Genomic DNA, 25,581 nt, shown 5'->3' with positions numbered 1-25,581 from the left:
AAATAGTAATCGCCTAAGCAAAGTCATTAGAAGAATGCAACAAGTAATCTTAAATATCAATTAATTTGGCAATAATTGAGATTAACAACTGTCCCTCAAGTTATTATAATGTTTAAGCACTAGTAGTACTATATTTTAAGAATGTATTTTTAGATTTCAAATTTAAAAAATTAGGATCGTAAAAAATTATATATTTTTTTATAATAATTAATAAACCTTCTATTTTTAATTAGTTGGCTTTAGTTACATCTTCCTAATTAATTCTCTAACACGCAGAACTGATATTTTAATTATCCGTATCTATTCTTCCCTCAACACAATCCGACATGATTAAACCAATGCCCTTTAAATATTAGGGTACGTACGTTTCTTCTTGTACATTGTATCTACTATCTACGGCCTTTTCATTACAAGATTCGTTGCACTGCAAAACTATGCGTCTTTTCTTTTTCGTCAAGGTCTCTTATCCACTGTTATATGTTAAATTATATAAAAGACTATTTAAGAATTAAGAGTGAAAGCTACCACTCCGTGTTCGAGTTCAATTATTTAATAATATTATGGAGTTTAGATCTTTTTTCTTTGGATCTAGTCACACACTAACATTTTGCATTTCTTAAACCAATTGAAAATCAAACTTGTAGTAGACAGTTGTAATTAATTAATTGATAATTACTGTGGCTTTGAACAAGCAGGCAATCATATCAGCAAGCAAACAACGTAAAGAAATAAGGATTAATAGCTGAGAACCTCTAATTAATTTACAAGCCAATAAATCATAATAAGATCTAACATGTTCGTCGGTGTTTTGGATATATTAGTGAGATGGACTGGCTTGCACCCGGGGCTCTGGATGTTTAATTAATTAATCTTATGAAAAATATATTTTTTTTATTTTGGTATATTTTATGAAAAATACTTTATTGTTAGTGGTTGGTAGGCCCTTAAACTAAGCGACAAAAAAGGATACAGAAATATATGCTTGAGGTTCTCTAAAATTAGAACCCATTACCATTAATTTTCTAATGAAGGAATCGTCCACGTGATTTTAATGCCAAAAGGAAAAAAATAAAAAATCATAGGTATGATTATCATTACAGTGCAAGTTGCAAAAGGCTTATGCTTATCTGAATCTTCTCAAATTAAAAATTAATTATTGAATTTATGGTTATTACGCTACGTTAAACAAAAACAGGCTGCTGGGCTTTTAAATATAGCCGGCGTTGGGGACCAGAAAATAAAGTCATGATAACGATATTTATATTATTCAATCTTTAAGTGCATTATTGTGATCATTTTAATATCTTTAACCTTTCCTCATTAGATATCCGATGATTTAATGGGTGAAATATTAATTCATCGCGAATTAAAATTTTATTTAAATATTTATTATTGGTTAATAAATTAATTTATATAAACTAAAATTTAAATTTTTAATATTTATTTAAACAAACGAATAATTTTATTTTTAATTATTAATTATGTTTAGTAAAAAAAAAATATTATAAAAAAATAATCTTATTCTTATATTATAAAATATATTAAAAAAATAACAAAATAATATTAAAAGTATTTTTTAAATATTAGAGAGAAAAAAAAGTAAATTTTATTAATTTTTTTATTTTTTTTTTATTTTTTTTATTTTTCTCCCCAATTAAACAATATAAAATAATCTTTTTTTTTTCTTTCTTCCCTTATGTTTCTTTTCATTTTTCCTTCCAACAAGCATAGCTTAAATTGATTTCTGGAATGCGAAATATATTAGATGGTAGGCAGTAGTACCTAGCCACCCACCACCGATGCAAAGTCCAAAATAACACTAAAAAGTAAAAACAGACAAATAGTTATGCAAAACACATATTAGGATGTATTTAGTTTATGTTTTGATTTGTAGTTTTTATTTTTAGTATTTTTTATTTTTTAAGTTTTATATTTTTTATAAAATTTTAAAAATAAAAAATATTAAAAATAAAAAATAAAAATACCAATCAAACACACCTTATTATTATTATTTTTTTGAATGGTATGATGTCCTTGACTATTTTTCAATGGAATGGTACGTTTTGAATGGAATTCAGATTTCCAGAGCCACAAATGATGTACTAGATTTCAATCAATCTTAACGACAAAAAGGTCGCGTTACAATTTTATTTATTTAGTTTTTTTTTTCCAGTTCACACTAGAACGGAATGTGCCTACATTTTTAAACCCTTCATGTAGGTGTGTACGCAAATTTTTCCTCTGTTTTGGTTAAAATTGTAGCCACTAGTAGTCTTATGAAAACCCAGGGTATTATGACTATTGACTCATTGACTGCCTTTTCCAAACTTTTGAGAAAATATTTATTGATTTATAATAGCTTTGCAAACCAGTTAACTAGTGTTGACAATTGATTATTAAAGCTAACTAGACTCCGTATATATTATGCATGATAATACAAATCCGTAGCCGTATGTAACGCCAATAACTGACTATTGTTGACCTTACTTATCTTATATAAAGGATTTGCTATAATTTAATTTTTCACGCATATTTTAATATAGTTTCACACATGTTCTCTCTATTTCCCCCCCTTAATTTGATCTCTTATTTGTAGTTGTTCTGTCCCATTCTAACGGGACAAACCAGTACGAGAACTAGTGTACTTGTTTAATTTTTTGTATCCAAAAAATATTATTTATATATTAGCAAGGTCAAGGAATCACGAATCACAAATCCCAAATTATCTTTATAAGGAAAGGAAATTTGAGTTTTGCAAATAAACACACACAACAATTTGTTTACAAAAACAATAACAATACGATTAACTTATTAAGCTTGAAATATATAGAGAAAAGAAATACTAGCTTGAGAAATAAAAGATATAGATAAACAAAGGGTAGAGACAGCTGGCAGAAAAAGTAAGACGGCAACCGCTGGTGCATTCAGAAAAGTACAAAAGTAATTAAGCGGAAAATACGGGGGCAGTATTGTAAATAAGCAGAAGGTGAAGTAAGTGTTGTACTGTTGTAGTAATATATAAGGTGGCGAGTTACATGATAAAGACGATCTGAAAATGGAAGTGGCGGTGGTGAGAAGAAGAGATGTTAGGATGAGCAATCATCATCAAGCGGGGCGTCTGATTCCAAAGAGGGGCCAAGTAAAGGTGGCCATAGTTGTCTCTTTGTATCACTCGCTCTTCTCCGTTCTCTCCTCCTTCATCGTTCCCTGTGTCGATTCTTCTTCATGAGGGACCACTTGTTTCTGTACATAGCTGCCAATTCATCATCAGTTAGTTTTCTTACTCCATGGATTGGTCTAGTTTAGTTTGTAATCTCTTCTCACTGCGAATCAGATATATGGATATATGTTTTGCTTAAAGAATAAATCTAAATGTATCCTAACAATCGCATTTCAATCTTTCAACTGCAACTTGCTGTGTCTTCAATCCCTTTTTTTTTTTTGGACTGGGCTGTGCCTTCAATCCTTAAATTGCTTCTAAGAGGACTTCTGTGATAATATTACATTATTACGTTACTTCTCTAAAATGTTATCACGTAAAACTAGTTCTAGCATTAATTCATATAATTCTCAAGCAGGTAAAATTTATTTTATGTTACTTCGAAAATTAAAACTTGTCCATTTAAAATGAACTAATAAACGAATTGATATAAATATCATACATTCTTTGAGAATCAAATTAATATTCATGAACTTTTAAAATACCAAATTAATGCCTCAAATCGGTATTTCTCTCTGATAAAGGCGAAGAGATGTGCGAGAGAGAGAGAGAGGGGAGAATAGTAAAAATGTTATATTTTCTCATGATTTGGGGTTTTTTTTTTTAATTTATTTATGCCATAAAAAATTTAACAATTTGTATTAAAAATAACATGGGTACAATATTTATTTATTTATTTTTTAGTTAATTTCATATGACATGGCCTTTTTTATGGGTATAGATATTTAACTTATTCTTTTATCTACTTTGTAGAAATTATGGAAAATATAAATAAATTATTTCCAATGAACACATTATATAATTATAAAAAGGAAAAAAATTGATTATGTACTAGAAAATATAAGAATAATAGAAAGTTGTGACAAGAATTAGTTATTATTTTCTATATTTGATACTAATAAATTGCCAGGCAAAAATAATCAAAATTTTAAAAGACTTAATAACAGAGAGAAAAAAGAGAGAGAGAGAGAGAGGGAAAGAATTGAGTGAGTGATTGTGCTTTAAAGGTAGAATGGGGTGTCAAGTTTGAAGTTTGAAGTTCCAAATTAGATCTTGCTATTGTCTCTGCCGAAGACCAATGTGGTTGCCCAGTTGACTGCCACGTAAAACCTGTTCCTCCAGCTTAGTACACGTGTCAAGTAAGCAGAACGCCATATTAGCCAGCTGACAAAACCAGCCAGTGAGACCCCCTTTGAAGACTGCATTTGGAAGATATACAAACATGTTACATTGCACTGCAGTGAATGATACCTATAGTTGATGATAGATAAATCATGGATTCACCTTTGACTGGCGCAGGTCAACGAGGGCTTTATAGCCTCCTACTGATGCCATGCTGCCAAGATGAGTGTACACAAAAGGGTCTCCAAGAGGGATGCTCTTAGCAGAGAAAGCCTTCCCTCCATTTTGTTTTCCCATCTTGTTGAATAACTCCACTAGGAACTTCCCTTCCCTTTCAGCTACCTGCATTCATGCAAGCATTTTTAGCCATCATTCACTCATGACTTCCATGCACTCCTCTTAGTTCTAGTCTTGATCAGTTTTAAGAACATGCATGATAGGAAGAGGCTGTATGTATTTAATACCTGAGCTAGAGCTGGAAGCACAGGCCTTTCAGTTTGTTCAAGAAAACCAGCACAATCCCCAAGGGCAAACACATCTTCTACAGAAGGAACACGCAGCCATTCATCCACACCAATCCTGTGTAATAATTAATTCAACACAACAATGTATAAATGAGTAAAGGAGTGGAATGAAATCACTCTCTCTGTTTCTTTCTGCACAACTAAAATACCTTCCACCGGGAGACTTGGGAAGGTTCAGTGTCTTCACAAACTCAGAAGGTCCAACCCCTGTGGACCATACCAATAGGCCATAAGGAACTTCAGTTCCATCACTCAGAACTACTCTTTTTGGATGAACCTCCTTCACAACACCCTTCATTAGATGAACCCCACTCTGATAACAAAAAAGTTGGATGTGTCAGCCTTATGTATACATGAAGGTTGGAATAATATGAGCAAATTGGCCAATTTTGATAGAACAAATGATATAATCAAAATAATGTTTACCTTTGTTAAGTGCCTTATAGCATATTTTCGTAGGCTAACATCAAAGGATGACAATATCTCGTTTGCCTAATAATGAGAGTTAACATTGTGGTTAACTACACCAACTTTATAGCAGCTTACAGAGAAGACTTTAAGATATGAACCATATTCACTTAGGTACCTCAATGAGTGTGACACGAATGTAATCTTTAACATGAGTATAGCGCTTATGAACATCTCCCATGATGAAATCACTCAATTCACCGCTGAATTCCACTCCTGTAGGACCACCACCAATAACTACACAATGCAAAAGTCGCTTCTTTTCTTCTTCTGATATGCCTGATATAATGAAAACAGAATGTGAGTTGCATTGAAATACAACAATTTTTCTGTTAAAATGACAAAGAGAACCATGAGAAGACTCATAAAGAGAAAATTATGAAGAATATGCTGTGGTACACACCAGGATTTTCAGAAAGCATAAGGTTGAGGAGAAGTCTCTTCCGAATTTCTTGAGCATGGTTTACTTCACGAAGGAAAAATGCATTCTCCTTCACTCCCTTGATACCAAAAGTCAAAGGCTCAGATCCGGCTGCAATCACAAGCTTGTCATATGCCACTTTAAACTGGTAAGGCTCCCTAGGTAATCCACCATTATTAACTGCCTCACAGTACACCTGTTGATACAGAACACAAATCACCCATAAGCATCTCACCACAAAAACTTCACAACCAAACATAGCCTAATGGGTAAATGATTCTTCTACTCACCTCATGCTTGTTTGTGTCAATGCCAGTGCAAGAAGCCAGAAAGAAGTAGGAACTGGGGCCATTTGAGAGCGCATTCTGTATTCTGCTGACAGGCTCAGCAACAGACCTGAATTCAAGTGTTCCAACACATGTTGAAGCCAGCAAAGGAGTGAAGACCATATGGTTCCTAGGTGATATACACACAACATCATAGATTCTGGTGTCTAGCCCTTTCAAGAACCTGCAAGCAGCCCAACCTGTTCCAAGAACAACCACCCTTGGCTTCTCACCTGGCTTTGTTGCCTCTAGTCCTGCATATCTTGGCTCATCATGTTCCAGCTCCGAATCGGACTCCTCCAGAACCCTCTCTGTACTGGCAGAAGGATGCTGATAATAAGGAGTTCCTGATATTCCCCTCATTGAGAAATTCATCAAGTTCTGTTCCTTAATGCTTGGATTATATGAAAGATTGTCACCTGCCTTGGAATTTACATGGTAATAAGGTGATGTTGATGAGAATTTGCTTGTGTATGCTCTTCCCTCAGACAGTACGTTCATCTCAGGTGCATAATTGCCAAAAGCACCCTCTGATCTTCTCAGGTTGGCCCTAGCAATTCTTGCCAATGCCATCCTTACAGAAGCAGTTCTGCAGGCAAGAATTTATTACAATCTCCAAAGCCTTCTGAAAAAGGCCGTAGTTAGTTCAGAGGTGTGTATTCTAAAATTTTAACTGCAGTAAGAGAAGTATGAGACGCTAATGTGCATGAAATAACAACATTATATACACACTCTGGTATACTAAATGAGTGCTACTAAGTTCAAAACATGAATAGAGACAAAAAGGGAAGAAGTTCTGAGTTCATGACAAGTTGACAACCTTCTTTTCCAATAAATTGGACATGAGATATAAAGCAATTGACCTACATAAAAAATGTATAAAACTGCCAAAATGCTAACTGATTCTACGAAATTCGGACACACAAGTATAAAAAGACAGCATATTCAGCTTTGATGAGTAATTTTGGTTCATCTTAGATTAAGACGAACCTGTACAAGGGTACAAAATTTGAATCATAAAAGACAGAAATGGTACCGAGTTATGTTAAATGGCAAATCTTTAATCTTGCAAACTGCATCATTTACAGAGGACAAAGTGCAGCATATTTATCTAAGCAAGAGTAACAAGCAACCCATCAAAATTGATCGAGATCCGTTTTCATTCTATAGATATCATCATATAGTTAAGAAAAGGAAGATTCATACCCTTGTCTTTGTTGAATTTTGATTGTGCTTTGTTTTGGAAGGATGAAGAAAACAAGGTTTGTTGGTGTGCCAAATTGTTGCCGCCACCCTATAAGTTGGGAGCAGTTAGAATTAAATATTTATTGTAATAATGAGGCCACTTGGGACCCAAGAAATTAGGGCGTTGCGGAGATTCATTCTAGATCGAAAGCATGAAAAGAAAAACTCGAACTTTGTAAAAAAAAAAAAATGACGTTGGCATTGGCACATGCATTTTCGTATATTCTCAACGAAAAAGACTAAAATGTCATTAGGAAAATGAAGGCGGTGTTTGGGAACTGGGAAGTAATAGAAGGAGAGATGAGACTTTGGATCCAAAAATAGAACCTTCCAAGTTGCAAAGAATACAACATTGAATTGCATCATCAGTGACATTCGAGTTTTAGAATAAATAATTTTATTGCATAATATTAGACTATAACTAAGAGTTTAGAATTTAGATTTTGTTGCTCGAAAGAATTTAATACAAAACAAAAATGGACTTGCACACATTTTACGTATTAAATTTTTTAGTTATTTGAGAGAAACAAAGAAATGGAATAAAGTCTAGGAATTTGTGAATAATAATTTTTGTTATTTTTTAGGATATCCTCAAATCCAAACCAAAGACTAATGAATTCTGTTTAAAGGTTTGAAGCTGTTAATGGTTTGCTTCTTGCTAGTTGCTACACTTGTTTAAGACGAGTAAACTAATTATTTCACTCTGCCAAATTGGTTACAACAATGCTAGGAACCAAAAGGGTATTAGTAAAAAACTAGCCAAATACTTCTGAGTGAATCCAAAATCTCTACGAGTTAATATATATGGATGTTTCTTCTGCTAAGTATCAGAATGTTTCTTTTTCATACTAAATGGATATTCTTTTATATATTTTTCGAATTTTTTTATATTGGCTTCGAGTGTGAGGCGTGAAGAAACGGGCTTTATTCTGCGTCGTGATCCTAGGAGCAGTTTTGGAAAGATATTACTCAAAAGTTGATTTTAATTAAACAACAATTAATAACAAATATTGTAAATTAAAAAATTAAATTAATTAAAAATAAAATATAAATTAATGCGGTTTTGTTTAGTTTTTTGCTGGTAATCTCTTGGTTCCATATACTTTTCCAATTGGTTAATGTAAAATTGTTATGAACAATTGGATTTTATTTCTTCAATTTTCGGAAGAACAATAACTTTAGCCATCAAAATTTCATGATTTATCCATAAATAAATGACAAAGAAGATCATGTTACGTTTTTCTTTTCAAACGAGTCATATGATTAAAGAAAGTGAGAAACCATAAAAAATTTAAGTCACAAAGGAAGAGTTTCATAGCTCTTCAAGTCTCATTATTGATCTAATAATAATAATAATACATAGACAATAAATGTTTTTGTTACAAATTATTACGGAAAGATGTCAACTACTATTCATAAATGAAATGACCAACAATATTGGAAGGAAATTAAATGGATTAGAGACCCTATGGTTATTAAAAAAAATTTAAACACTAAATTTTGTAGATGTTTAATTAAGTAGCTGCTGCAAATCCTTCTTCAGAGCCACCAAACACTTGGTTCAAGATCATGGCTAACCGAATTCCACCTTGAGCAATTCGTTTCATCACATAGGGCATCCTTGAGTTAAAGTAATCATCTATGAAAATCACCAACCATACCACAGTCAAAACATAAAATCTAATGAATGTAATGTTCAGTACCATAAATAAAAAAGAACTCTTGAGACCTGCAATTTTTAGTATTTTTAACCATCATCTGACCAGTACAAACACTAAATTATCTTTAATAAATAAATTTTACTAATTCATGTGTGTAAATTCTGAAAAATGTGGATACAAACTGTATAAAAAAATGTGTGTAAACTCTAATAAATATAGGTGCAAACTATATGTATTTTGTGTATAAAATTCCTATAAATATGAGTGCAAATTATTGCTGGATAAGTGCTGGTAAAAAATGATAATATTTGCTGGTCATATAGCATTACTCAATAAAAAATGTTGAGTGAATACCCCGTCTAGTCCCTGACAATTACTTCGAAAGGATAACGAGGTCCTAAAAAAAACATCAAACCCGACCCTTGATCTTTTTTTTGGAACTGATTAGCTCATGTGCTAAAAAAACAACATTGACTTTTTTTGGCACATGGGCTAATTTGTCCCATAAAAGTAAAGCTCAGGGGCCGGGTTGATTTTTTTTTTTATTAAGGGTCTCGTTGTCTTTCGTAATTGTCAGGAGCCCTTTTGGGTTTTTTCTCAAAAATAATGTTAGTACCTGCTAGAGTTTCCCCAGCTTCAACTCCATTGTAACCCCATTTACAAGCTATTTGAATACTCTCTTTGGCCCAGCTATGATTTCAACACAAGCATATTGGTGAGAATTAAATGTGAGTTACAAAAAAAGATGATAAGGTATGGAAGGATAATAGAGTTCACCTAGTTACACATTTAGAGATATCACTACAATGTTGCCATGATGAAACGTCACTTGACCATATCCCCTGCATGTGTGTGATTACATCATAAATAACTTGTCATGAATCTAAACTAAGATTATTTATTTTATTTGGAATATAATAACAAGCACAAGATGCATGTGGAATTGAGTCTTACATCAGTGTAGTTCCTTTCAATGTCTTGTAAGAGTTGATCCACATCCTTTTCATAATAGTCTGCTAGTGCTGTCAGGATGATTTCTCTGTCCCAAACCTAAAGAAAAGAAAGAATAGAAAAATATGTCACATGAAGAAGTGATTTGTAAATGGAGATTTGAGTTGGAAATTTATGTCTACATTTGATCCGTTTTAGTTCTAGATTAACATATTTGGCTTGGCTAGAAATATTAATCTGGTTTTTGATATGAATTTTGATTCTGACTTACATGGTGCAGGTTGGATTTGTGGCGAAACCATCGCAGTTCGATTGTGTTTCCTCCTTCATCAGTGGTGAATCCAACATGCATTGGCTGGAAAAGATGAAATAAGGATTATGATTTGTGTAACAAGCTATGGTGAAATGGAATTCAATTTCAAAGAGATATTTGTACACACCTGATGTATATCTCCCATGAAGTGTGACAAGAACAATAAGGCCTCAGTCATGTTGTCTGCAAGATTGTAACATTAGAAACTAACAAGAATTAATGCAACTTAAAAAAAATCATAAAGAATTCAACTCAAATTTTCTCAATGGGGGGAAAAAATTCATGAACTTGGCCCCTTACATCTCCTATCTGCAGTGCCCTCTCTGTAATGCAAAAGCTGAGAAGTGAAATTTTTTACAGCACCAGCAACACACATATCCTTCACTCCATGCTGATCATGGCAGTCCCCTATGGCAAGAATAGCAAAAACAGAGAGAATTTTGTATTAATATTTTTAGAGCAGAAAGTTTGATATAAATAGAAGCCTTTAATCTTTACTTGATACTCACTTGAGTAAGAAAAAGAACAAGAATCATCTGGTGTGTCAATGAAGTGAAGTGGACTTGTCCACCTATATTTGTACCAGTGCCTTATTTGGTCTGGCCATACACAAAGGGCTGATAAGTCTCCTTTAACATACTCAGGTAACAAATGATGAACAGCTTCTGCTGCCTCAGGCTCTAAAAGTGACTACAAAACAGAAATCAATTACAATTTAATTATTTGTTATTTAATTCATTAGCCAATACTCATTTTTTTCGTCGAAACCACATGTATCTTCCAAGAGAGGCGCTTCTGCTCGAACCACTAGTCGCCTTAAATTAGAATTGAAGTTTACCTGTGCAATTTTGCAGGTTATCATATGACCCTCTTTGCTCCAAGCATTGGCACCAGGTGCTGAATTGAAAGCAGCACCTAACAACAAAAGAAAAGCTAATGGAAGAGAACCCCACAAACCTCCAAGCCTATCCATCTCTTCTGAATATGTTTTTCTATACTGAAACAAAGAAAAATAATCTTGCAAATGAATAATAAGCCTCTAAAACCTTTTTGTTTTATATATTTATAGTTTGTTAAGAAACACGTTAAGGGGTTTTCATTGAGTGCAAGATTTAACTATCTGCTTATTTAATTTAGGTACTCTCAAAGTTGACCTTAAACACAAGCAAGATTGGCATATTCTGGTATAAATAAGGAAGCACCAACATAACAACCATACGGAACCAAAAAATAGTAGTTGTATGCATTAAAAGAGTTGACTAAAAGGTGAAAGGTTATGTAAAGTTATGGAACACTTGCCATGAAGTCTCTACAAGCAACGTGTTAGTGTGATTCCTACACATAAAAAAACACAAGCTTCAAGCATGAGCAATTAAGTTCTATGGAGCAAAACTATGGAAAGATGGGTGTGTCGTGTTTGATGCTTACAACCTTGGGGTAGCCTTTCGTATACAACAAGCAGCAGAATAAGGAAGCAATTATCAATTATGTATGACTCTATCTCTATGCTATGAAATAGTGATAACTGATAGGAGTAACCAACTATATCATATATATTTCATGACATTGAAAATGAAAATTGGCCATGTGATGTGAATGATTATGGACAGGACAATACTATAAAACAATTAATCAATTAAGTGTTGGTCAATTGGCAAAAGCTATAGTAATAAATAATTTGTTGAGCCAACATGTGAAAGAAATAATTTGAGGAATAAGTCGTGAGCTAGGGGATAACTAAACGGATTTGTTAGGTGATACCTCTAATTAAGTTGCATTTTCCATTGAATAATGACCTTGAAAATCACATGATTAAGAAATTTATTAGTTCATGATGTGAACGGTCTTTCTTAAACACAAATTTATGTATGTCATATCCGCTGGCAATAGTTGCTGGACAATGAATATGTAACCCAAGATGTGACAATTTTATCATAGAGATATGTTGTGTGCTGTGCAGGAAGTTTCTTGGGTCATTAGTTATATTCTCAAATGTGTTTTTTCTTTAAAGTTTAAACACACGTGCTTAGAAGTTTAGAAAAAGGTTGCATAAACGTGACGTAAATAGTTTCTAGGGTGTCAAGCTGATCGGTACAAGAACCTCAAGAAATGGCACAAATGAAGATAAGATAAAGAGCATTAACATGCTAATCTTTGAATGTAACTGAATGGTCCTTATGAGGTAGCTTCATTGAATCAACCAACTTTAGTACACGTGCCCAAAGGATTTCACATTTCACTATCTATCTATCTATTCTGCTATGGAAGGAACCCTGGCTGAAGTGGCTTCTGAATTTGTTTTGTTTTGATGCTATGATTGAGCAATTCTGGTCTTTGAAGTAAAAATCCGATTGAGGATTGCTGCAAGTCGCACACCAGCTTGTGCCAGCCTTTTCTCCACAATAGGAAGTCTTGAAAGGAAGTACTCATCTACATTATGGCGATACAATCATAATTTATGAGAGTCCATACTTCAATGATCATGCAAATCAAGTAACAATACTTTTTATATATGATAGAGCAAAAAAAAAACCTTCCAAAGTGCTTCCTGGTGTGGCGTTCCTGTAGGCAAACTTGCACGCTAAGCTAATGCTTTCAGAAGCATACCTGAATGATAACCAACAAATGGTTAACTAGTTATTATGATTGATTAAGGTAGTTTCAAGCTATCATACAGCATCTGTTCACTTGGTTTCATGGTGTAGAGTTAGCCAGTTAGGATAATCAGACCAACAAGTCAAAGCATGAAATTGGTCAATATATATGAAAATAATCACTGCTAAGCAATAAAAACCTGGAGTGGAAGATGTAAATAGTATAATATTCAATTAAAGATGCATATACCAATTTGGACAAGCTGTATAGTTGTGTGCACAACTTTCCCAAACATGTACATCATTTAACCAAATGTCCTGCATAAAGTAGTAAACAGTCAGTCTAGGCACATTATGAGACTAAGCAAAGTAATAAACGAACTTACTGTAATATTGCTTTGAATAGCTTGTATCATAGTTGAAAGATCTGAACCGTAGAAGGTCTTCAGAGCAGATTCAATTATCATGTCATCCCAAACCTAAAACATAATGAAAATTTATTAAATCTACTGCATTACCTATAGGGAACCATTGCACAAACATTAGACCAGACCAACCAAAGAATATGCAGAACTTGATGACAATGACATAAAGATGCAATTTTGAAAGCAAAAGCATCTTTAGCTACATATGCTTGGGCATATAGCATGTAAAATACAAAGTACCTCTAAATCTGGCATCAGATAGATACTAAGTGTAGGAATGTGTGCAGAACATACATAGGGATGAAATTAAGATTGGAACTAGTTCTCTTTTCCTTATTCCAGCCATGAAATCAAAATTAAGATTTGAACTAGTTCTCTTCCTAAAACTATGTATGATCGATAAAAGACAAGACGAAAAGGAAACAACACATTCTCTCCACCAACCACTGAATTAGCAGTCAGTCATAGTATCTGATGCATACACTTACATGATGAAGATTTGTTTTCCTCCGATACCATCGTACTGTTATGGTGTTTCCACCTAGGTCTCCAAGAAAACCAACATGCAGGGGCTGCATCAGAAAATGAACACAACAATTATTAAATCCTTTAAAGCACAAGTATAGAGAAGAGACAACAGGATCCATTAAAGTTTGAAGCTAAACTCTATACAACTAAATCAAGAAAAACATTTAACCTGATGAACATCGCCAACAAAATGTGACAAGAACATAAGTGCCTCTGTCAAATTATCTGCAATAAAAAAAAAAAAAAAAAAAACTTAAGAAGGGCAATAATGAGCAAGTGAAGAATGAAGATGCGTAAGTAAATGGTTACAGTTGAGTTGCGATTTGAGTTGCATTGTATAGTTGTAAATAGCTGCAGTGACACAGACATGTTTATGGGCATAGGAATCATGACAGTCTCCTGCAAAATGAAGAATTAGACAAGGGAAGGAAGAAGCAAGAAAAAGAAGGAGTTGGAGCAACGATGGAAAGACTGACTGCAGTAACGATAGTTACAGATGAAATCAGGGGTGTCAACGTAATGCAAAGGTTGGCTCCAACGATAGTTGTGGGTATATCCAACGTCATCGGCCCAAGAGCAAACCGCCGCCAGATGGCCTTGGGCAGAATCGGGAAGAAGCTCTTTCACAGCAGATACAGCATCTTGGCTCAGATAATCCTTCAAACATAAAGAATGCAATGAGGATGAAGCGGATGGGATAAGCAGTAAATAAAATAAAAAAAAAAAGAAGGGAACCTGTGCAATCTTGCAAACTGCATAGTGCCCGTCCTTTCCCCAGCACAGAGCTGTTGGGAATGGAAACAACACCACAACAACAACAAAGGACACTATCAACAGTGACATACTTCTCACGCTGAATTTTTTGCGTGCTACAAAAACTTATTTGTATAAATTTTTTTACACCACCTTCTGCATATAACAAGTATTTTTTTCATATTCTTGATCATTTAATATTCATCCTATAAATATTTACATTTAGAATACACAGCAAATTAATTTTCAAAAAACAAAAATTCTCAATTAAGTTTTTATTATTCAAGATGTTCTCAACAGATTCACCTCTCTCTAAAAAAATTAATTTGCCTTATAATATTTTTCTAGAATCTAAATGCGTTATAATAAATTTGTTAGAAATTTATTTATCAACTAACGTGTTCAACATTTTATTGAAAACGTTAGAAAGTTAATGTCTAACAAGAAAATTCTCTAAAAATTTTAGTTGAACATTGCCAAAATAATATTGCATTGTTATCAACTCTTTTAATTTAATCCTTCCATAAAATAGAAAAATCTGATTTGATTGTTGTTCTAGTTACGCTACATTCCTCCTTATTTGGATTTTGGCATCGCATTGCTCAGCTGAACGATTAATCAGTCTGCTTAAAAAGAAAAAAACGGGGAAATAACTAAGCCATGCTTGGTTGCATATTGTTCACTCGTGCTTGTGTGTTGCTCTGTTGATGCAATTTGATCGGACAAGGAAATATCTTACTGCTTAAAAACGTTAGATACAAAGCAGCAGCGTTCAAGAATTGACAGGAAAATTCATTTGCCAAATAATAATTTTACTTGTCAATAACTCTTTATGGCTAAGATACATAAATTTAGTCAAGTGAAACAGGGGAAAAGGGAGGGGTAAAAGCAATAACTCACTACGCCCTAAAGAAAGCCCCTCCCCATTCAAAGGCAACTTGAAGCTTGCTGGTGCATGCAGCAATGCGCTGCTAACCGTCCTGCTTCTTGGATCTGTGAACCAACAACGGACGATCTCTGCAGCAGAAAAAAGAAAATATACCTTTTCAGAGATCGGTGTCATGTAACATGGATAGAGTGATAAATTAAAATCAAAGTTTGAACTTTATACCCATTGGATCAGTAAGATAGAAGTTAGAGCTTGGAGACCATATCAGTAATTCTCCATAATTTTTTTGAAGAGCTGCTTTGGTGCTGCATATGCAAACAATGGAATCACAGAAATTATATAAGATACCCTAACCCAATCCTATCAGAATAAGTACAGACAGGGGAACTGAAGCTGATTAAAAAGTACACTGAACTCGGTTTACTAAAATAGTACCTGGCATTCCTGTATACTTCTCAAATTGTCCGTATGCTTGTCCAAGAAACATCTCCAATCCTGTAACAACAGTAGCTCCTGATTCTTCTGCTTCCGTCAAAAGTCTAGTCATTTTGGGTGTGTAGACAGCATCAAAAACCAGGGAGTAGTATTTCAATGCATGCTGCATAAACAAAAGAATGGTTGGTTCTCTGGCACTCAACTCACTCACGTTCCACATATAGGATTGTCAATAATAATATCATACTCAAAACAATGTTACAAGAGCCTAATTGGTACAGTCATATCAAAGGAGCAAACCTTAGAAACAGGTGTTTCATCAACTTTTGGTTGCATTCCAATAGATGTCGTGTTTGCAAGAATCATACCATCCTCCGGATGGTAATTATCTAAATCAGCAAGAGCTAAAGCATCTCCTCCAATTAAATCAGCAAGTTCTCTAGCACGATCTGTATAACACAAATGATACTGTAGTACTACACTAATAACGAACGAGAAGTAATAGCCAACATCATTTCCGTCAAAAAAGCTATAAAAAGAATGTGAATATGTTAAGAAGTGAATGTGCATATTAATTCTGGACTACAAAGAATGTGAATATGTTAACAGATCTAACCATTAATATTATCTGTGCATGCAATAATATTGCCAAAGAATTAAACCGCCATAAGACCATTTTTTTTCTGTAACTACAAGAGAATTTATCATACTGTCAGCTATTTGATTAGCTCCCAAGTATGGAATTCTGTCAATAATGATCCTAGAAGGATCTTTGACAATTCAATGTTTTTACTTTAAGCACAAAAATGCAAATCATGAAGCTTACCATAGGTTCGGTTGGCAATCACAACCCTTGCTCCTTTCTCTTTTGCACCATAAGCAAGTGCCTTCCCAGCACCACCAGCACCAATAACAACAAACAGTTTACCAGCTAATGGTGAAACAACTGTGCCACTGCCATTTTGTTTAGCTGCCAAAAAATACACAAGATGTTCAGAAGAAAATTTTATGGCAAAATGCCCGTGTAAAATGCTTAGCCACTAAATTTGACAACTACCCCGTAGCCCATCCTCAATTGCAGAAATAGCACCAACGTAATCTGTGTTATACCCAATTAACTTCCCATCTGTTGGTCTTCTTATAATACAATTGACAGCTCCAATTGACTGCACCCAAAAGTAACTTAGAGAATTCAGAAAAGAATGGAGCAAAAAATGTCAAATAACAAAAATTAATATTAGATGTTCGTGACACTTTTTAACGCAACCTGTGTAAGTAACCAATTACCTTAGCCACAGGGTCAACCTCATCACAGCACGTAACTGCTGCCTCCTTGTGAGGAATGGTAACACTGAAATAAAAATAGTTAAAGATCAAACTCCATTAGTTGTGAGAATCTTTAACTATCTAATAAAGGAAATATCAAATAGAAACCTGAACAACAAAAAAGTGATGGAGCAACAAAAGATAGAAATGAAGAGCTTAAATGGATACTTGGATAGGCTTTGATTTTGTCAATGTAAGATTCATAGAATTGGATAAAAACAAGGAACCACACAAGATCTGTTGAAAAAGGGATTTGATCATAATGCATAATAATATAATATAAAGATACAGCTCGTCTACTAGTTGACTTTTGTCACTTGTAATTTGTATATCTCTATGGCCTGCATCCCTATATTTGAAAGGATTACAATTATCCCAAGCCAAAAAAGAACAAGCGATAGACCCAGAAAAGTTTAATAGCATACAAAAAGAAGCTAGAACATGTTACCATCATTTAACCATACAGACATGCAAAAATCATCAACATTAGATTTCTTAATTAAAGCAATTATCATAAGGGGTTAGAACCTGAATCCCACAAAATCTGTAGATGAGTAAGTGCTGAGAAATTTGGCAAGGTCATCCACCAACAAAAATACATAAACTCCATTGATTCCAAGTGACTTGAAGGCCTCATTAAACAATGTGGGTGATTTACTGTGACCAACAGGCTTTCCGATTATCCCAAATACTTTTGTATCAGGTCCTACTTGTCTTAAATTGTATAGATGCAATAGATCCTTAAGTGTAGGTTGACCAGGAGCTGAAACTACTCCTGACTCAAGGGTACCAAAAGTGAGATACCCACCAAATTTTGCGCAAAGTATCCGTGAAATCAATCCCCTATCACCCATAACAAGTCCAATAAATGGAACCTGGAATCCAACAAGAGTTATGCTAAAATTACTTATTATCATATAAAAAATACTCAACATACAGCCATCATAAACTTCAGTATCACCAGCAAAATTAGAACAAGAGGAGTATTGCTATAACAGTGATGAGACTTGAAATTGGGGGGAAATAAAATAAAATAATTAAGCGTTAACAAATAAAACACAGAGTTCAAACCTACTGGAACATGATATTTAGAAACAATGTAAGGACTTTGGAGAAAGTCAAATTTGGAATCAGATTACCATTGACCAAATTTTGACATACGCTTCTTACTTGAGAATGCACCATTATTTGAAACATGCGTGCCACATCAGTGATCTCCAAAGCAGTTGTTGCAATCTTCACTATGTCTGCCCTGGTTGCTTGTATTCTAGCAACAAGGTCTCCAAGATCCTCAACTGACGGAGTTTGCTGATAGTTGTGAGATGAAACAATGACCTTGGTTTTATCATATGTCTTTCCACGTATAAAGTCATAGAACTGATTTGCAACCTTTGGATATGCAGAATAAAGAGGAAATGTTTCATTAAGTTTCAGAGTTCAGATTTTGTTATTAGCAAAGCAAATAGTATAAATGATAGTAACTGGCTTCATCAGATGAGATTAAAAGACAAAAGAACGACTTTAAACAGGTGACAAGGATAACTACTTGCTTTTGAGTCCAATACCTTAGATTTCTAGTCACTACTTTGACTATATAAAGCAAAAGCCGAATGCCAAATGACAGCAGGGTGAAATATACCCTAATTAACACATGCAAAGAATCACTCAAAGACTAAAATCTAACAAGAGAAACCAAACAATCAAAAGGTGGCCTAAAATGCAGATTTTCTGCAGCATCGTCATGGGAAGCAAAATAATCATAATGCGTGGAACTGTTAAACTAAGATAGTGGCACACGAGGAATGAAAAAGCTAAATAGTATAAACATAAAACTAAGCAAGCACATGCTCACAGTAGCTACTTTTACTCCATATGACTTAAAACCAAAAACCAAAAAACAAAAAATAAAAAACAAAACAAGGAAATGCTAAGGTGCTAGATTGAGACAATTTGGTACATTAGAATCATCACATCATCAGAACCCGCCAGAGAGCTTATCCGAGTGAAGTAAGATTCGTACGGATTACAGTTTGAATCCAAGTAATTTATATTCTAGTGAATCAGAAAAAATACTGTTAAAAGAAAACAAACGAACCTTGAGTTCAATGTCGATGTAATCAGCTCCGAGCTCCATGGCCAACCTCAGAGCATGAAAGCGTGTATTGTCATCACCTTCATACATACCACCTTCCCAATTGGGCCTTATAAACAAAGACATAAGAGTTTCGATTATTTAGACTGAGAGCGAATCGAAATTGAAAGAGGTAGAGAAAACAGCGAAACCTGTAAGTAAATAAGAGCGGCAAAGGACGGTTATTGATAAGAGTGGGAAGGTGCGAAGAGGGATTGAAGGTCTTCAAGGAGTCCAAACGAATCTCGACGAGGTCAGCGCCGCTGGCTTTGGCCTTGCTGACGTCAAGGTGCATCTTGTCAACGGAATCCGCCATTACAGGAGCGCATAACAACGTCGGGTTCTTCCTCATTCCTCCGCCTTCACCTGCCGAAAACTGCGACGCTACCTGCAACAAGCAAAAGTAAAGACGAAGAATGAGATTAAGGAATTGGTAGTATTAGAGATGAAGGAGTTGATGGCAAAGAGAAAGACGTGCCAGAACGTTGGGGATGTCCATAGGCGCGTGTGTCACACTCACTCACTGTTTTGATATTGGGTTTAGTTGGTTGGTAATGGTATTAGTAAGCAATGGAAATTGAAAAGTGGTAGGTAAATGTGGTGGGTGGGATCTGGCTGCTATGCCCACCATCTAATCTGCCGAAAGCAATATACAAATAAAAATGTTATTCTTATACTAAAATTAGTTACTAGAATCAGTTATCAATATATTTGTGTATAGATATATATTATTTAATTTATTTTTAACATATATTTTATATCAGTAACTAATTTTAGTGTACACTCACACGTAAACCAGACATACTAATGGTATTCTGGTAATTTAATCAAAATATGATTAATCTGTGCAACCTTTTTTGTTCATCTATATTTTTTAAAATATAAATACAAATTATATTGCTTCTTATATGTATCTATGTGGGAAAAAAATGATAAAATGTCAAAAGCTCAGTATATTGATGTGGTTTTATTTCTAAGTTATTCGATACCTCTCTTTCTCCCAACTCAAAGTAAAATCTAGTATAGTCATTAGTCAAAGATTTAGTGCTATTGTAATTTTAATACTATAAGAGTGAGATATTTGTATATATGGATATAACTGTAACGTATAAGAACATGAAGATTAAGCAGAAAGAGAAGATAGGGGCACATTTGGTATTTGGTGATGGATCATGTGTTTGAATTCAATTAGTACCACACAAACTCGTGGAGTTCATGGCCATCTAAAAAGACTTGTCTTCTTCTGCTTCTGCCTGCTAGAACAACATGTTAATTGAGCTGTACTCTCTGTACTGCGTTTAATCATATATGGTACACAAGATCCGTTAGACCGCAAGGTAAGAAATGTTTCCGTAACATAATGTTTTTAAACTTCTATTTATTCCATCACTCTATAACTCTGTTGCCTTAAAATTAGAGTGTAATCTTAGTTTCGTTGTAAGTTTATATTTCATCTTATCTATTAATAATAGAATAATGAGTCAGACAAGTTTATAAAAAAAATAAAAAAAAAATTTGTTTTTCACGGTATTTTTTAGCTTGACAAGTCAAAGATTAATCTATACAAATTCGAACTGCATTTAAGGATTTGTCATTGGCCAATGATTTACTATAGGTATAATACGATATTTGAATTCCTAACACTTATTTATACGAACTAATGAACTAATGAATTAACTACTAGATAGCATAAGTTCTATTTTTTTATTTTTTGGCATAACGTAGCATAAGCTCTATAATTATCATTGTCTTGTGGCCAAAAATTAAAGCAAGAAAGATCATCAAGAATATGGAACGGCCCATCAAGACAAACATGTTGAAAGGGGACTATAACGAATTGAACAATTTTGGTGCAATATGCATATGGTAAACACGTGCATGCATGTGCCATTTGGGATTCAAATCTTGGGCCATTATAGGTTTTCCCAATTTGTTACGCAAGGAAAAAGCTTTCTTTCATTAGAGTAAATTACCAAAAATTTTGCTAGATGAGGCCCATACATAATGAAAAATGTTAGGGGTCAACAATCAAAATTCTTTCCTAGTGAGTAGTGTAGTTGCTAGATTAGTGTGTGTGTGTGTGTTTGTATGACCAAAAAAAAGGTCAGGATCAAATGGTAGATTTGGCTGCATAAACTGCACCAGGTTCCCGTCCCAAAAAAAAAAACTTCACCAGGTTCAAATATCAACTAAGACTCGGATGAGGTTTAATTAAGAACATCATGGTCAAAATTCTTTTAAACTTAGCACGTATGGTATGCCTTTTAATTAGTTCTATAATACCTGCAATAATGGTTTCCTTCAATAAAAATCAAATGTAGACGAGTGCAATAAACAAAATAAATTATCGCAGTCATTCTATGTCATTAACTATGAAAATCCTGCTATTATATCTTTTTCATAAGTAGTTAATTAATTTAATATACCAGTACTTTTGTGAAAAGTCAACAACAACTAACTACCATTGGGATGACTTTGTTTTATTTCGAACAAACATATATATAGTTGACGAGGTATGTGTTCTTTAAAACTAACAAGTTACAGTGATAGCTAAGAATTTGGTTTCGACTTTAGAAAATCTTGAATGTGAACATGCAAGTTCGTCATCATCAGCATCTGAAAATTACGTCTTTCTATATTTTCATTACTATAATATAATGCCAGCTGTCAAAGGGCTATAGTAGTATACTAGTATTCCAAATATTTCACCCTATTTTAATTTTATACCCTTTTTGGTTTTGAATCTTCCACCACCACCAAACTCCTCGTTTTATAGTCATGTTTAATATATATGATTATATACTCAAATGACAAATAAAATTGTTATAAATTAGTTAGAATGGAGCCAACGATACAACAAAAAATCGGATTTTTTTCTGTTAGTATTATTTGCGTGTGAAGAAGAGGAATGAATGTACATGAATGCATGGAATGTTGGGAGATCAAGTCGTAATAAACTAGTGATTATTATTGTATTATTGTTCTGGGAAAGATATTCTTCCCAGGCTATACGTCGGCCTCTTGTTGATCTTGGTGTGCTTGATAACTTGAGCCAAACCAAAAATACTCTCGTAAACTCGGATCCAAGCGTGGTACCTGTAAAAAGGACTCTGACGCTCAAGTCAATAAAGGAATCACTTAAACAAAAGTGTGCGTATGATCGGGACGCTGTTTGGTAGTATGTTATTGTGGAATGAATTTGCTGTGTTTTCTATCGTTGATGTCGTGCCCATTTTATAGCCCAGTTTAGTGTGGAGTTAGTAGTTGGTTTCGTCCGAGATCTTAGTGACTGATCTCGTCGCAAGATTGTGGGGAGCGTTCTGATAAGATAAAGCCGTTTTCATTATAGGTCGTGTCGAGGTATGACTCGGTTTTGTCCGAGATCTTAGGGGTACAGTACACAGCCCCAAACTTGACTTGTTGTAATTCAGCAAGTTGAGCTTTTTCTTTTAGAGTTATACCTCGACATTTTGAGGTAGAATACTGAAGCCCCAAGCTCAACATGTGTTTCAAGCTTGGGTTTTGAAAAATAAATTGATTTAAAATATCGAAAATAAAAAATATTTTTGAAAAAGTTTTGTTTTGTGAATTGGGCTACAATAAATTTATGTTGGCTGTGTTGGATCCGGATCGTTTTGCATGGGGCGCGTGTTTATTGTTTTTTCAACTCCCCACTAGAATAGTAGGTTGTAATTAAACTGTTACCGTTTTTTTTTTTTTTTTTGGAAAAACATGAGACACAACTTCAGTTGTAAAATTTTGATAAGTGTGAGAAGACATGTCTTCCAGATGTTAGTCTTCTCATCTTCTTACTGTCTTCTCGTCTTCTTATTGTCTTCTGGTTTTTTCTCCTCTATTTTCTGAAAAAAATGGCTAAAGAAAAAGAAAGAAAAGCTGAAAGTTGTCGAAGTGAACAAAGAGAACCCCTACCATTGGGTTCATGTTGATGTAAAAACTCGTGCGTCGTCATACTGTGATTACAAGTCACTTCGTGGTTTGGAAGCCCTAAAGTTTGTTAGAGGGATTTCTGGCATTCGTATTGAATTTCTTCCTTCCACCAGTGAGGAGAGGGTTTGTGAGAGGAGAGGGGACTGGGGTTATTTTTATATGTACTTCCCTTGCTTGTCTGAGTTGCATGTGAAGTTTTCTTTCTCAGATTTTGAGTGTAAGGTTTTAACTCAACTGACTATGCTTCGTCGCAGTTACATCCAAATTCTTGGGCACTTTTGCGTGCGTTTGAATGTCGGATGAATTTTTGAATTCTCCTACTTATCTTAATATTTTCTTTTCTTTGTTTCAATTGAAAGGGGTATGTAAAGGGCTTTGGGTATTTCTGAGTAGTTTTCCTGGCCGCTCTATCTTCCTATTGTATAAATCTTCCTTTAAAAACTTCAAATCTATGTTTGTAAACGTTCATTCTTTGGAGTCTGAATATCCTTTTTATTTAGATAATGAGTTGATAGAGAAATATCCTTTGTACTGGTGTTCGGAACCGTTGCAAATCCTCGAAGCTAGTGAGAGAAGTGAGGAGGAAGACTGTTTGTTAGAATTTTTAATTGAAAATTTTGCTACTAGGAAATGTCTATCTATTCCTGATTTATTAAGATACGAAGAGGAAAATAACAAAGAAGGGCTGGAATTGTATATAGGTAATTTTGGTTTTATATGCTTCGATTTTTGTTTGGTTGCCTATTATTCATCCTTTGCTTTTCGTTGTTAGTAGGGTTCCAAATTTGAATGCTACTAAATTTCAAGTGTACCTGAAAAAGAAAGGTGAGAAAGGTTGTAGTGCTTCCGGGGTTGTTAAAGAGACAGATGGTAATGTTGCTTTTTCCTCTGCTCAGCCTCCTGCTTCTCCAAAAAGGAGAATGACTGAGTCGAAAAAGTTTCTAGAAGTGATTTTCGAAGGTGACGCTATTGTGAAGTCTGTTTTTGAAAGGCAATGAAAACTGCATGATTTTATTCCTGGAGTGAATCCGCATTCTATGTGGAGTGATCAGTTTCCAATTTCCGAGCTTGCTGATCACGTGTCCCAGTATCCTGGAGACATGGGTCTCACGCGTCAGACTGGAGTTGAGGGGATGGGCAAGTTTATTCAAGTTAGATTTTTTGTTTACCTCTTTTTTATTGTGTTTTGTCCTTGTCTCTGTAGATTGTTGCATCTCGGCTGTTGTCTGTTGGTTGTGCTACTGAACTGTTGGGCTCGGAACAACAGGTAATGATGGAGAAGGGGTCGTCCCTTGAGCGTTTGCTAAAAGAGAGGGAAGAGATCGTCATTGATGTGACCTCGAAAATGAAGGAGAGGGAGAATGAAGTTTCCCGTCTTCAAGAACAAATTAGACTGTTACAAGCTGAGGTTAAGGAGAATGATAAGACCAAGGGTGAAATGACCGCTCGTCTCAACTAGCTTGAGAAGTAGAAGATGAATATGTTTGTAGCTGGTTTTGATCGTGCCGTTAGCCAGGTCACATTGTTTTCTCCGAACTTTGATGTAAGGAAACTCAATGTGACCAAAATAGTTGTTAATGGAGAACTTGCAGACGATGAAACCGGCAAGGAGCAGGCTGAGAGCGTTCCTCCTCCTTCTTAAAAAATGTGTGTACTTTAGTTGTGTTTATTTTAGAGTTGTTTTTCAGTTTTGTTCGTAATATTTTGAACTTGTTTTGTCCGACAATTTTGGTGTCAGTTTTAACTGCTATGATACTTTATAAACTGCATGTGGATGAATGTTGACTCTAGCTTTCTTTTGCTAGTTAGATAATAAATGTTGATTTATCTCTACAAATAGTTTGGACAAGGATCCCGGATTGGGAACTTTTAGTTTTTGTTGGAAACTCTTTTCATTTGTACTGTATAGTATGTTTGAAGTTTGGAATGACTTTGTTCGTCCCTTGTGTGATGATGATTTTTGAATTTGGCATTTCCGACCTATGTGGTCGGTTTCATTATTAGTAAGATGGATGTGATTTCCATCGTTGTTTTGTCGGTTTGATGATATACAGTTAGCAGAGTATGATGAATTTATTGGTATACGAATCAGTCTTTCGAGGAAGGTATGAAGTGGTCGGCCTCGTTAAAACCTGTTTGAGTAAAACCCTCCTTAGAGATAAAACCTCGTAATTAGGAAAAAGAGTACCTGACAATTTCATATGTACATAGCAATTCAACTGTAATAGATTTTTAAAGATGAAATATTCCAAGTGTTAGGAAGAGTTGTTCCTACTAGTGTTTCGAGAGAGTATGTTCCTT

At 34.3% G+C, this 25,581-nt stretch overlaps 4 protein-coding genes and 1 long non-coding RNA gene across 8 annotated transcripts; 1 reads left to right on the top strand and 4 right to left on the bottom strand.

The window, feature by feature from the left end:
- Positions 1-4,080: 4,080 nt before the first annotated feature.
- LOC112733418 (internal alternative NAD(P)H-ubiquinone oxidoreductase A1, mitochondrial) lies at positions 4,081-6,654 on the bottom strand. Its single transcript, XM_025782362.3, has 8 exons — positions 6,046-6,654; positions 5,738-5,951; positions 5,453-5,613; positions 5,293-5,358; positions 5,016-5,179; positions 4,807-4,921; positions 4,505-4,684; positions 4,081-4,419 (listed from the first exon to the last, which is right to left on the bottom strand). The coding sequence occupies exons 1-8, from the start codon at positions 6,652-6,654 to the stop codon at positions 4,267-4,269; spliced, it is 1,662 nt and encodes a 553-aa protein (XP_025638147.1). The 3' UTR covers positions 4,081-4,266.
- Positions 5,765-6,886, top strand: LOC140178010 (uncharacterized). The gene is made up of 2 exons (XR_011869965.1): positions 5,765-5,903; positions 6,072-6,886. It is a non-coding gene; the product is annotated as an uncharacterized lncRNA (long non-coding RNA).
- A 1,730-nt stretch (positions 6,887-8,616) lies between these two features.
- Positions 8,617-11,762, bottom strand: LOC112733416 (endonuclease 1). 2 transcript variants are annotated; one of them, XM_072212507.1, is made up of 11 exons: positions 11,683-11,762; positions 11,551-11,586; positions 11,090-11,248; positions 10,761-10,941; positions 10,552-10,659; positions 10,379-10,434; positions 10,210-10,293; positions 9,942-10,037; positions 9,765-9,829; positions 9,604-9,677; positions 8,617-8,965 (listed from the first exon to the last, which is right to left on the bottom strand). In XM_072212507.1, exons 2-11 carry the CDS (start codon positions 11,551-11,553, stop codon positions 8,841-8,843), a joined length of 951 nt encoding a protein of 316 aa, XP_072068608.1. In that variant the 5' UTR covers positions 11,554-11,586; positions 11,683-11,762; the 3' UTR covers positions 8,617-8,840. The 2 variants fall into 2 exon arrangements, with proteins under 2 accessions (XP_072068608.1, XP_025638145.1); XM_025782360.3 differs by lacking the exons at positions 11,551-11,586; positions 11,683-11,762 and having other exon boundaries at positions 11,090-11,412.
- A 599-nt stretch (positions 11,763-12,361) lies between these two features.
- LOC112733417 (endonuclease 4) lies at positions 12,362-14,755 on the bottom strand. The gene is made up of 9 exons (XM_025782361.3): positions 14,534-14,755; positions 14,275-14,455; positions 14,108-14,197; positions 13,968-14,023; positions 13,759-13,842; positions 13,232-13,324; positions 13,096-13,163; positions 12,785-12,858; positions 12,362-12,681 (listed from the first exon to the last, which is right to left on the bottom strand). Exons 1-9 carry the CDS (start codon positions 14,639-14,641, stop codon positions 12,563-12,565), a joined length of 873 nt encoding a protein of 290 aa, XP_025638146.1. The 5' UTR covers positions 14,642-14,755; the 3' UTR covers positions 12,362-12,562.
- Positions 14,756-15,264: 509 nt separating this feature from the next.
- On the bottom strand, positions 15,265-19,984 carry LOC112733415 (bifunctional 3-dehydroquinate dehydratase/shikimate dehydrogenase, chloroplastic). 3 transcript variants are annotated; one of them, XM_025782358.3, is made up of 12 exons: positions 19,811-19,984; positions 19,485-19,720; positions 19,297-19,402; positions 18,372-18,590; positions 17,730-18,076; positions 17,163-17,226; positions 16,933-17,041; positions 16,702-16,845; positions 16,176-16,324; positions 15,876-16,038; positions 15,663-15,745; positions 15,265-15,568 (listed from the first exon to the last, which is right to left on the bottom strand). In XM_025782358.3, the coding sequence occupies exons 1-11, from the start codon at positions 19,829-19,831 to the stop codon at positions 15,705-15,707; spliced, it is 1,599 nt and encodes a 532-aa protein (XP_025638143.1). In that variant the 5' UTR covers positions 19,832-19,984; the 3' UTR covers positions 15,265-15,568; positions 15,663-15,704. The 3 variants fall into 3 exon arrangements, with proteins under 3 accessions (XP_025638143.1, XP_072068606.1, XP_072068607.1); XM_072212505.1 differs by having other exon boundaries at positions 18,363-18,590; positions 19,485-19,716; positions 19,807-19,961; XM_072212506.1 differs by having other exon boundaries at positions 19,485-19,716; positions 19,807-19,961.
- Between the last annotated feature and the right edge of the window lie 5,597 nt (positions 19,985-25,581).

Source organism: Arachis hypogaea, chromosome 13, assembly GCF_003086295.3.
Source record: "Arachis hypogaea cultivar Tifrunner chromosome 13, arahy.Tifrunner.gnm2.J5K5, whole genome shotgun sequence".
Classification (NCBI taxonomy): Eukaryota; Viridiplantae; Streptophyta; class Magnoliopsida; order Fabales; family Fabaceae; genus Arachis; species Arachis hypogaea.
Note: the sequence above shows the minus strand (reverse complement) of the source record. Positions and strands in the feature narration are given on the sequence as shown.

What these genes read in the sequence shown, in the direction of transcription:
- LOC112733415 (XM_072212505.1), bottom strand. Translation starts at nt 19,831, where the DNA reads ATGGACATCCCCAACGTTCTGGCAC. An exon ending in ACAGATTTTGTGGGATTCAG is followed by an intron (nt 17,227 to 17,729) that starts GTTCTAACCCCT and finishes TTTTTATTTCAG; the next exon opens with TGTTACCATTCCTCACAAGG. An exon ending in GATTGCCAACCGAACCTATG is followed by an intron (nt 16,325 to 16,701) that starts GTAAGCTTCATG and finishes TGTGTTATACAG; the next exon opens with ATCGTGCTAGAGAACTTGCT.
- LOC112733416 (XM_072212507.1), bottom strand. An exon ending in TTGTTCTTTTTCTTACTCAA is followed by an intron (nt 10,660 to 10,760) that starts GTGAGTATCAAG and finishes TTCTTGCCATAG; the next exon opens with GGGACTGCCATGATCAGCAT. An exon ending in TCATGGGAGATATACATCAG is followed by an intron (nt 10,294 to 10,378) that starts GTGTGTACAAAT and finishes CATCTTTTCCAG; the next exon opens with CCAATGCATGTTGGATTCAC.
- LOC112733417 (XM_025782361.3), bottom strand. Translation starts at nt 14,641, where the DNA reads ATGTCACTGTTGATAGTGTCCTTTGTTGTTGTTGTGGTGTTGTTTCCA. An exon ending in CAGTTTGCAAGATTGCACAG is followed by an intron (nt 14,456 to 14,533) that starts GTTCCCTTCTTT and finishes TTATGTTTGAAG; the next exon opens with GATTATCTGAGCCAAGATGC. An exon ending in CTATTCAAAGCAATATTACA is followed by an intron (nt 13,164 to 13,231) that starts GTAAGTTCGTTT and finishes TACTTTATGCAG; the next exon opens with GACATTTGGTTAAATGATGT.
- LOC112733418 (XM_025782362.3), bottom strand. Translation starts at nt 6,654, where the DNA reads ATGGCATTGGCAAGAATTGCTAGGGCCAACCTGAGAAGATCAGAGGGT. An exon ending in TTGACACAAACAAGCATGAG is followed by an intron (nt 5,952 to 6,045) that starts GTGAGTAGAAGA and finishes CTGTATCAACAG; the next exon opens with GTGTACTGTGAGGCAGTTAA. An exon ending in TTCGTGTCACACTCATTGAG is followed by an intron (nt 5,359 to 5,452) that starts GTACCTAAGTGA and finishes TCTCATTATTAG; the next exon opens with GCAAACGAGATATTGTCATC.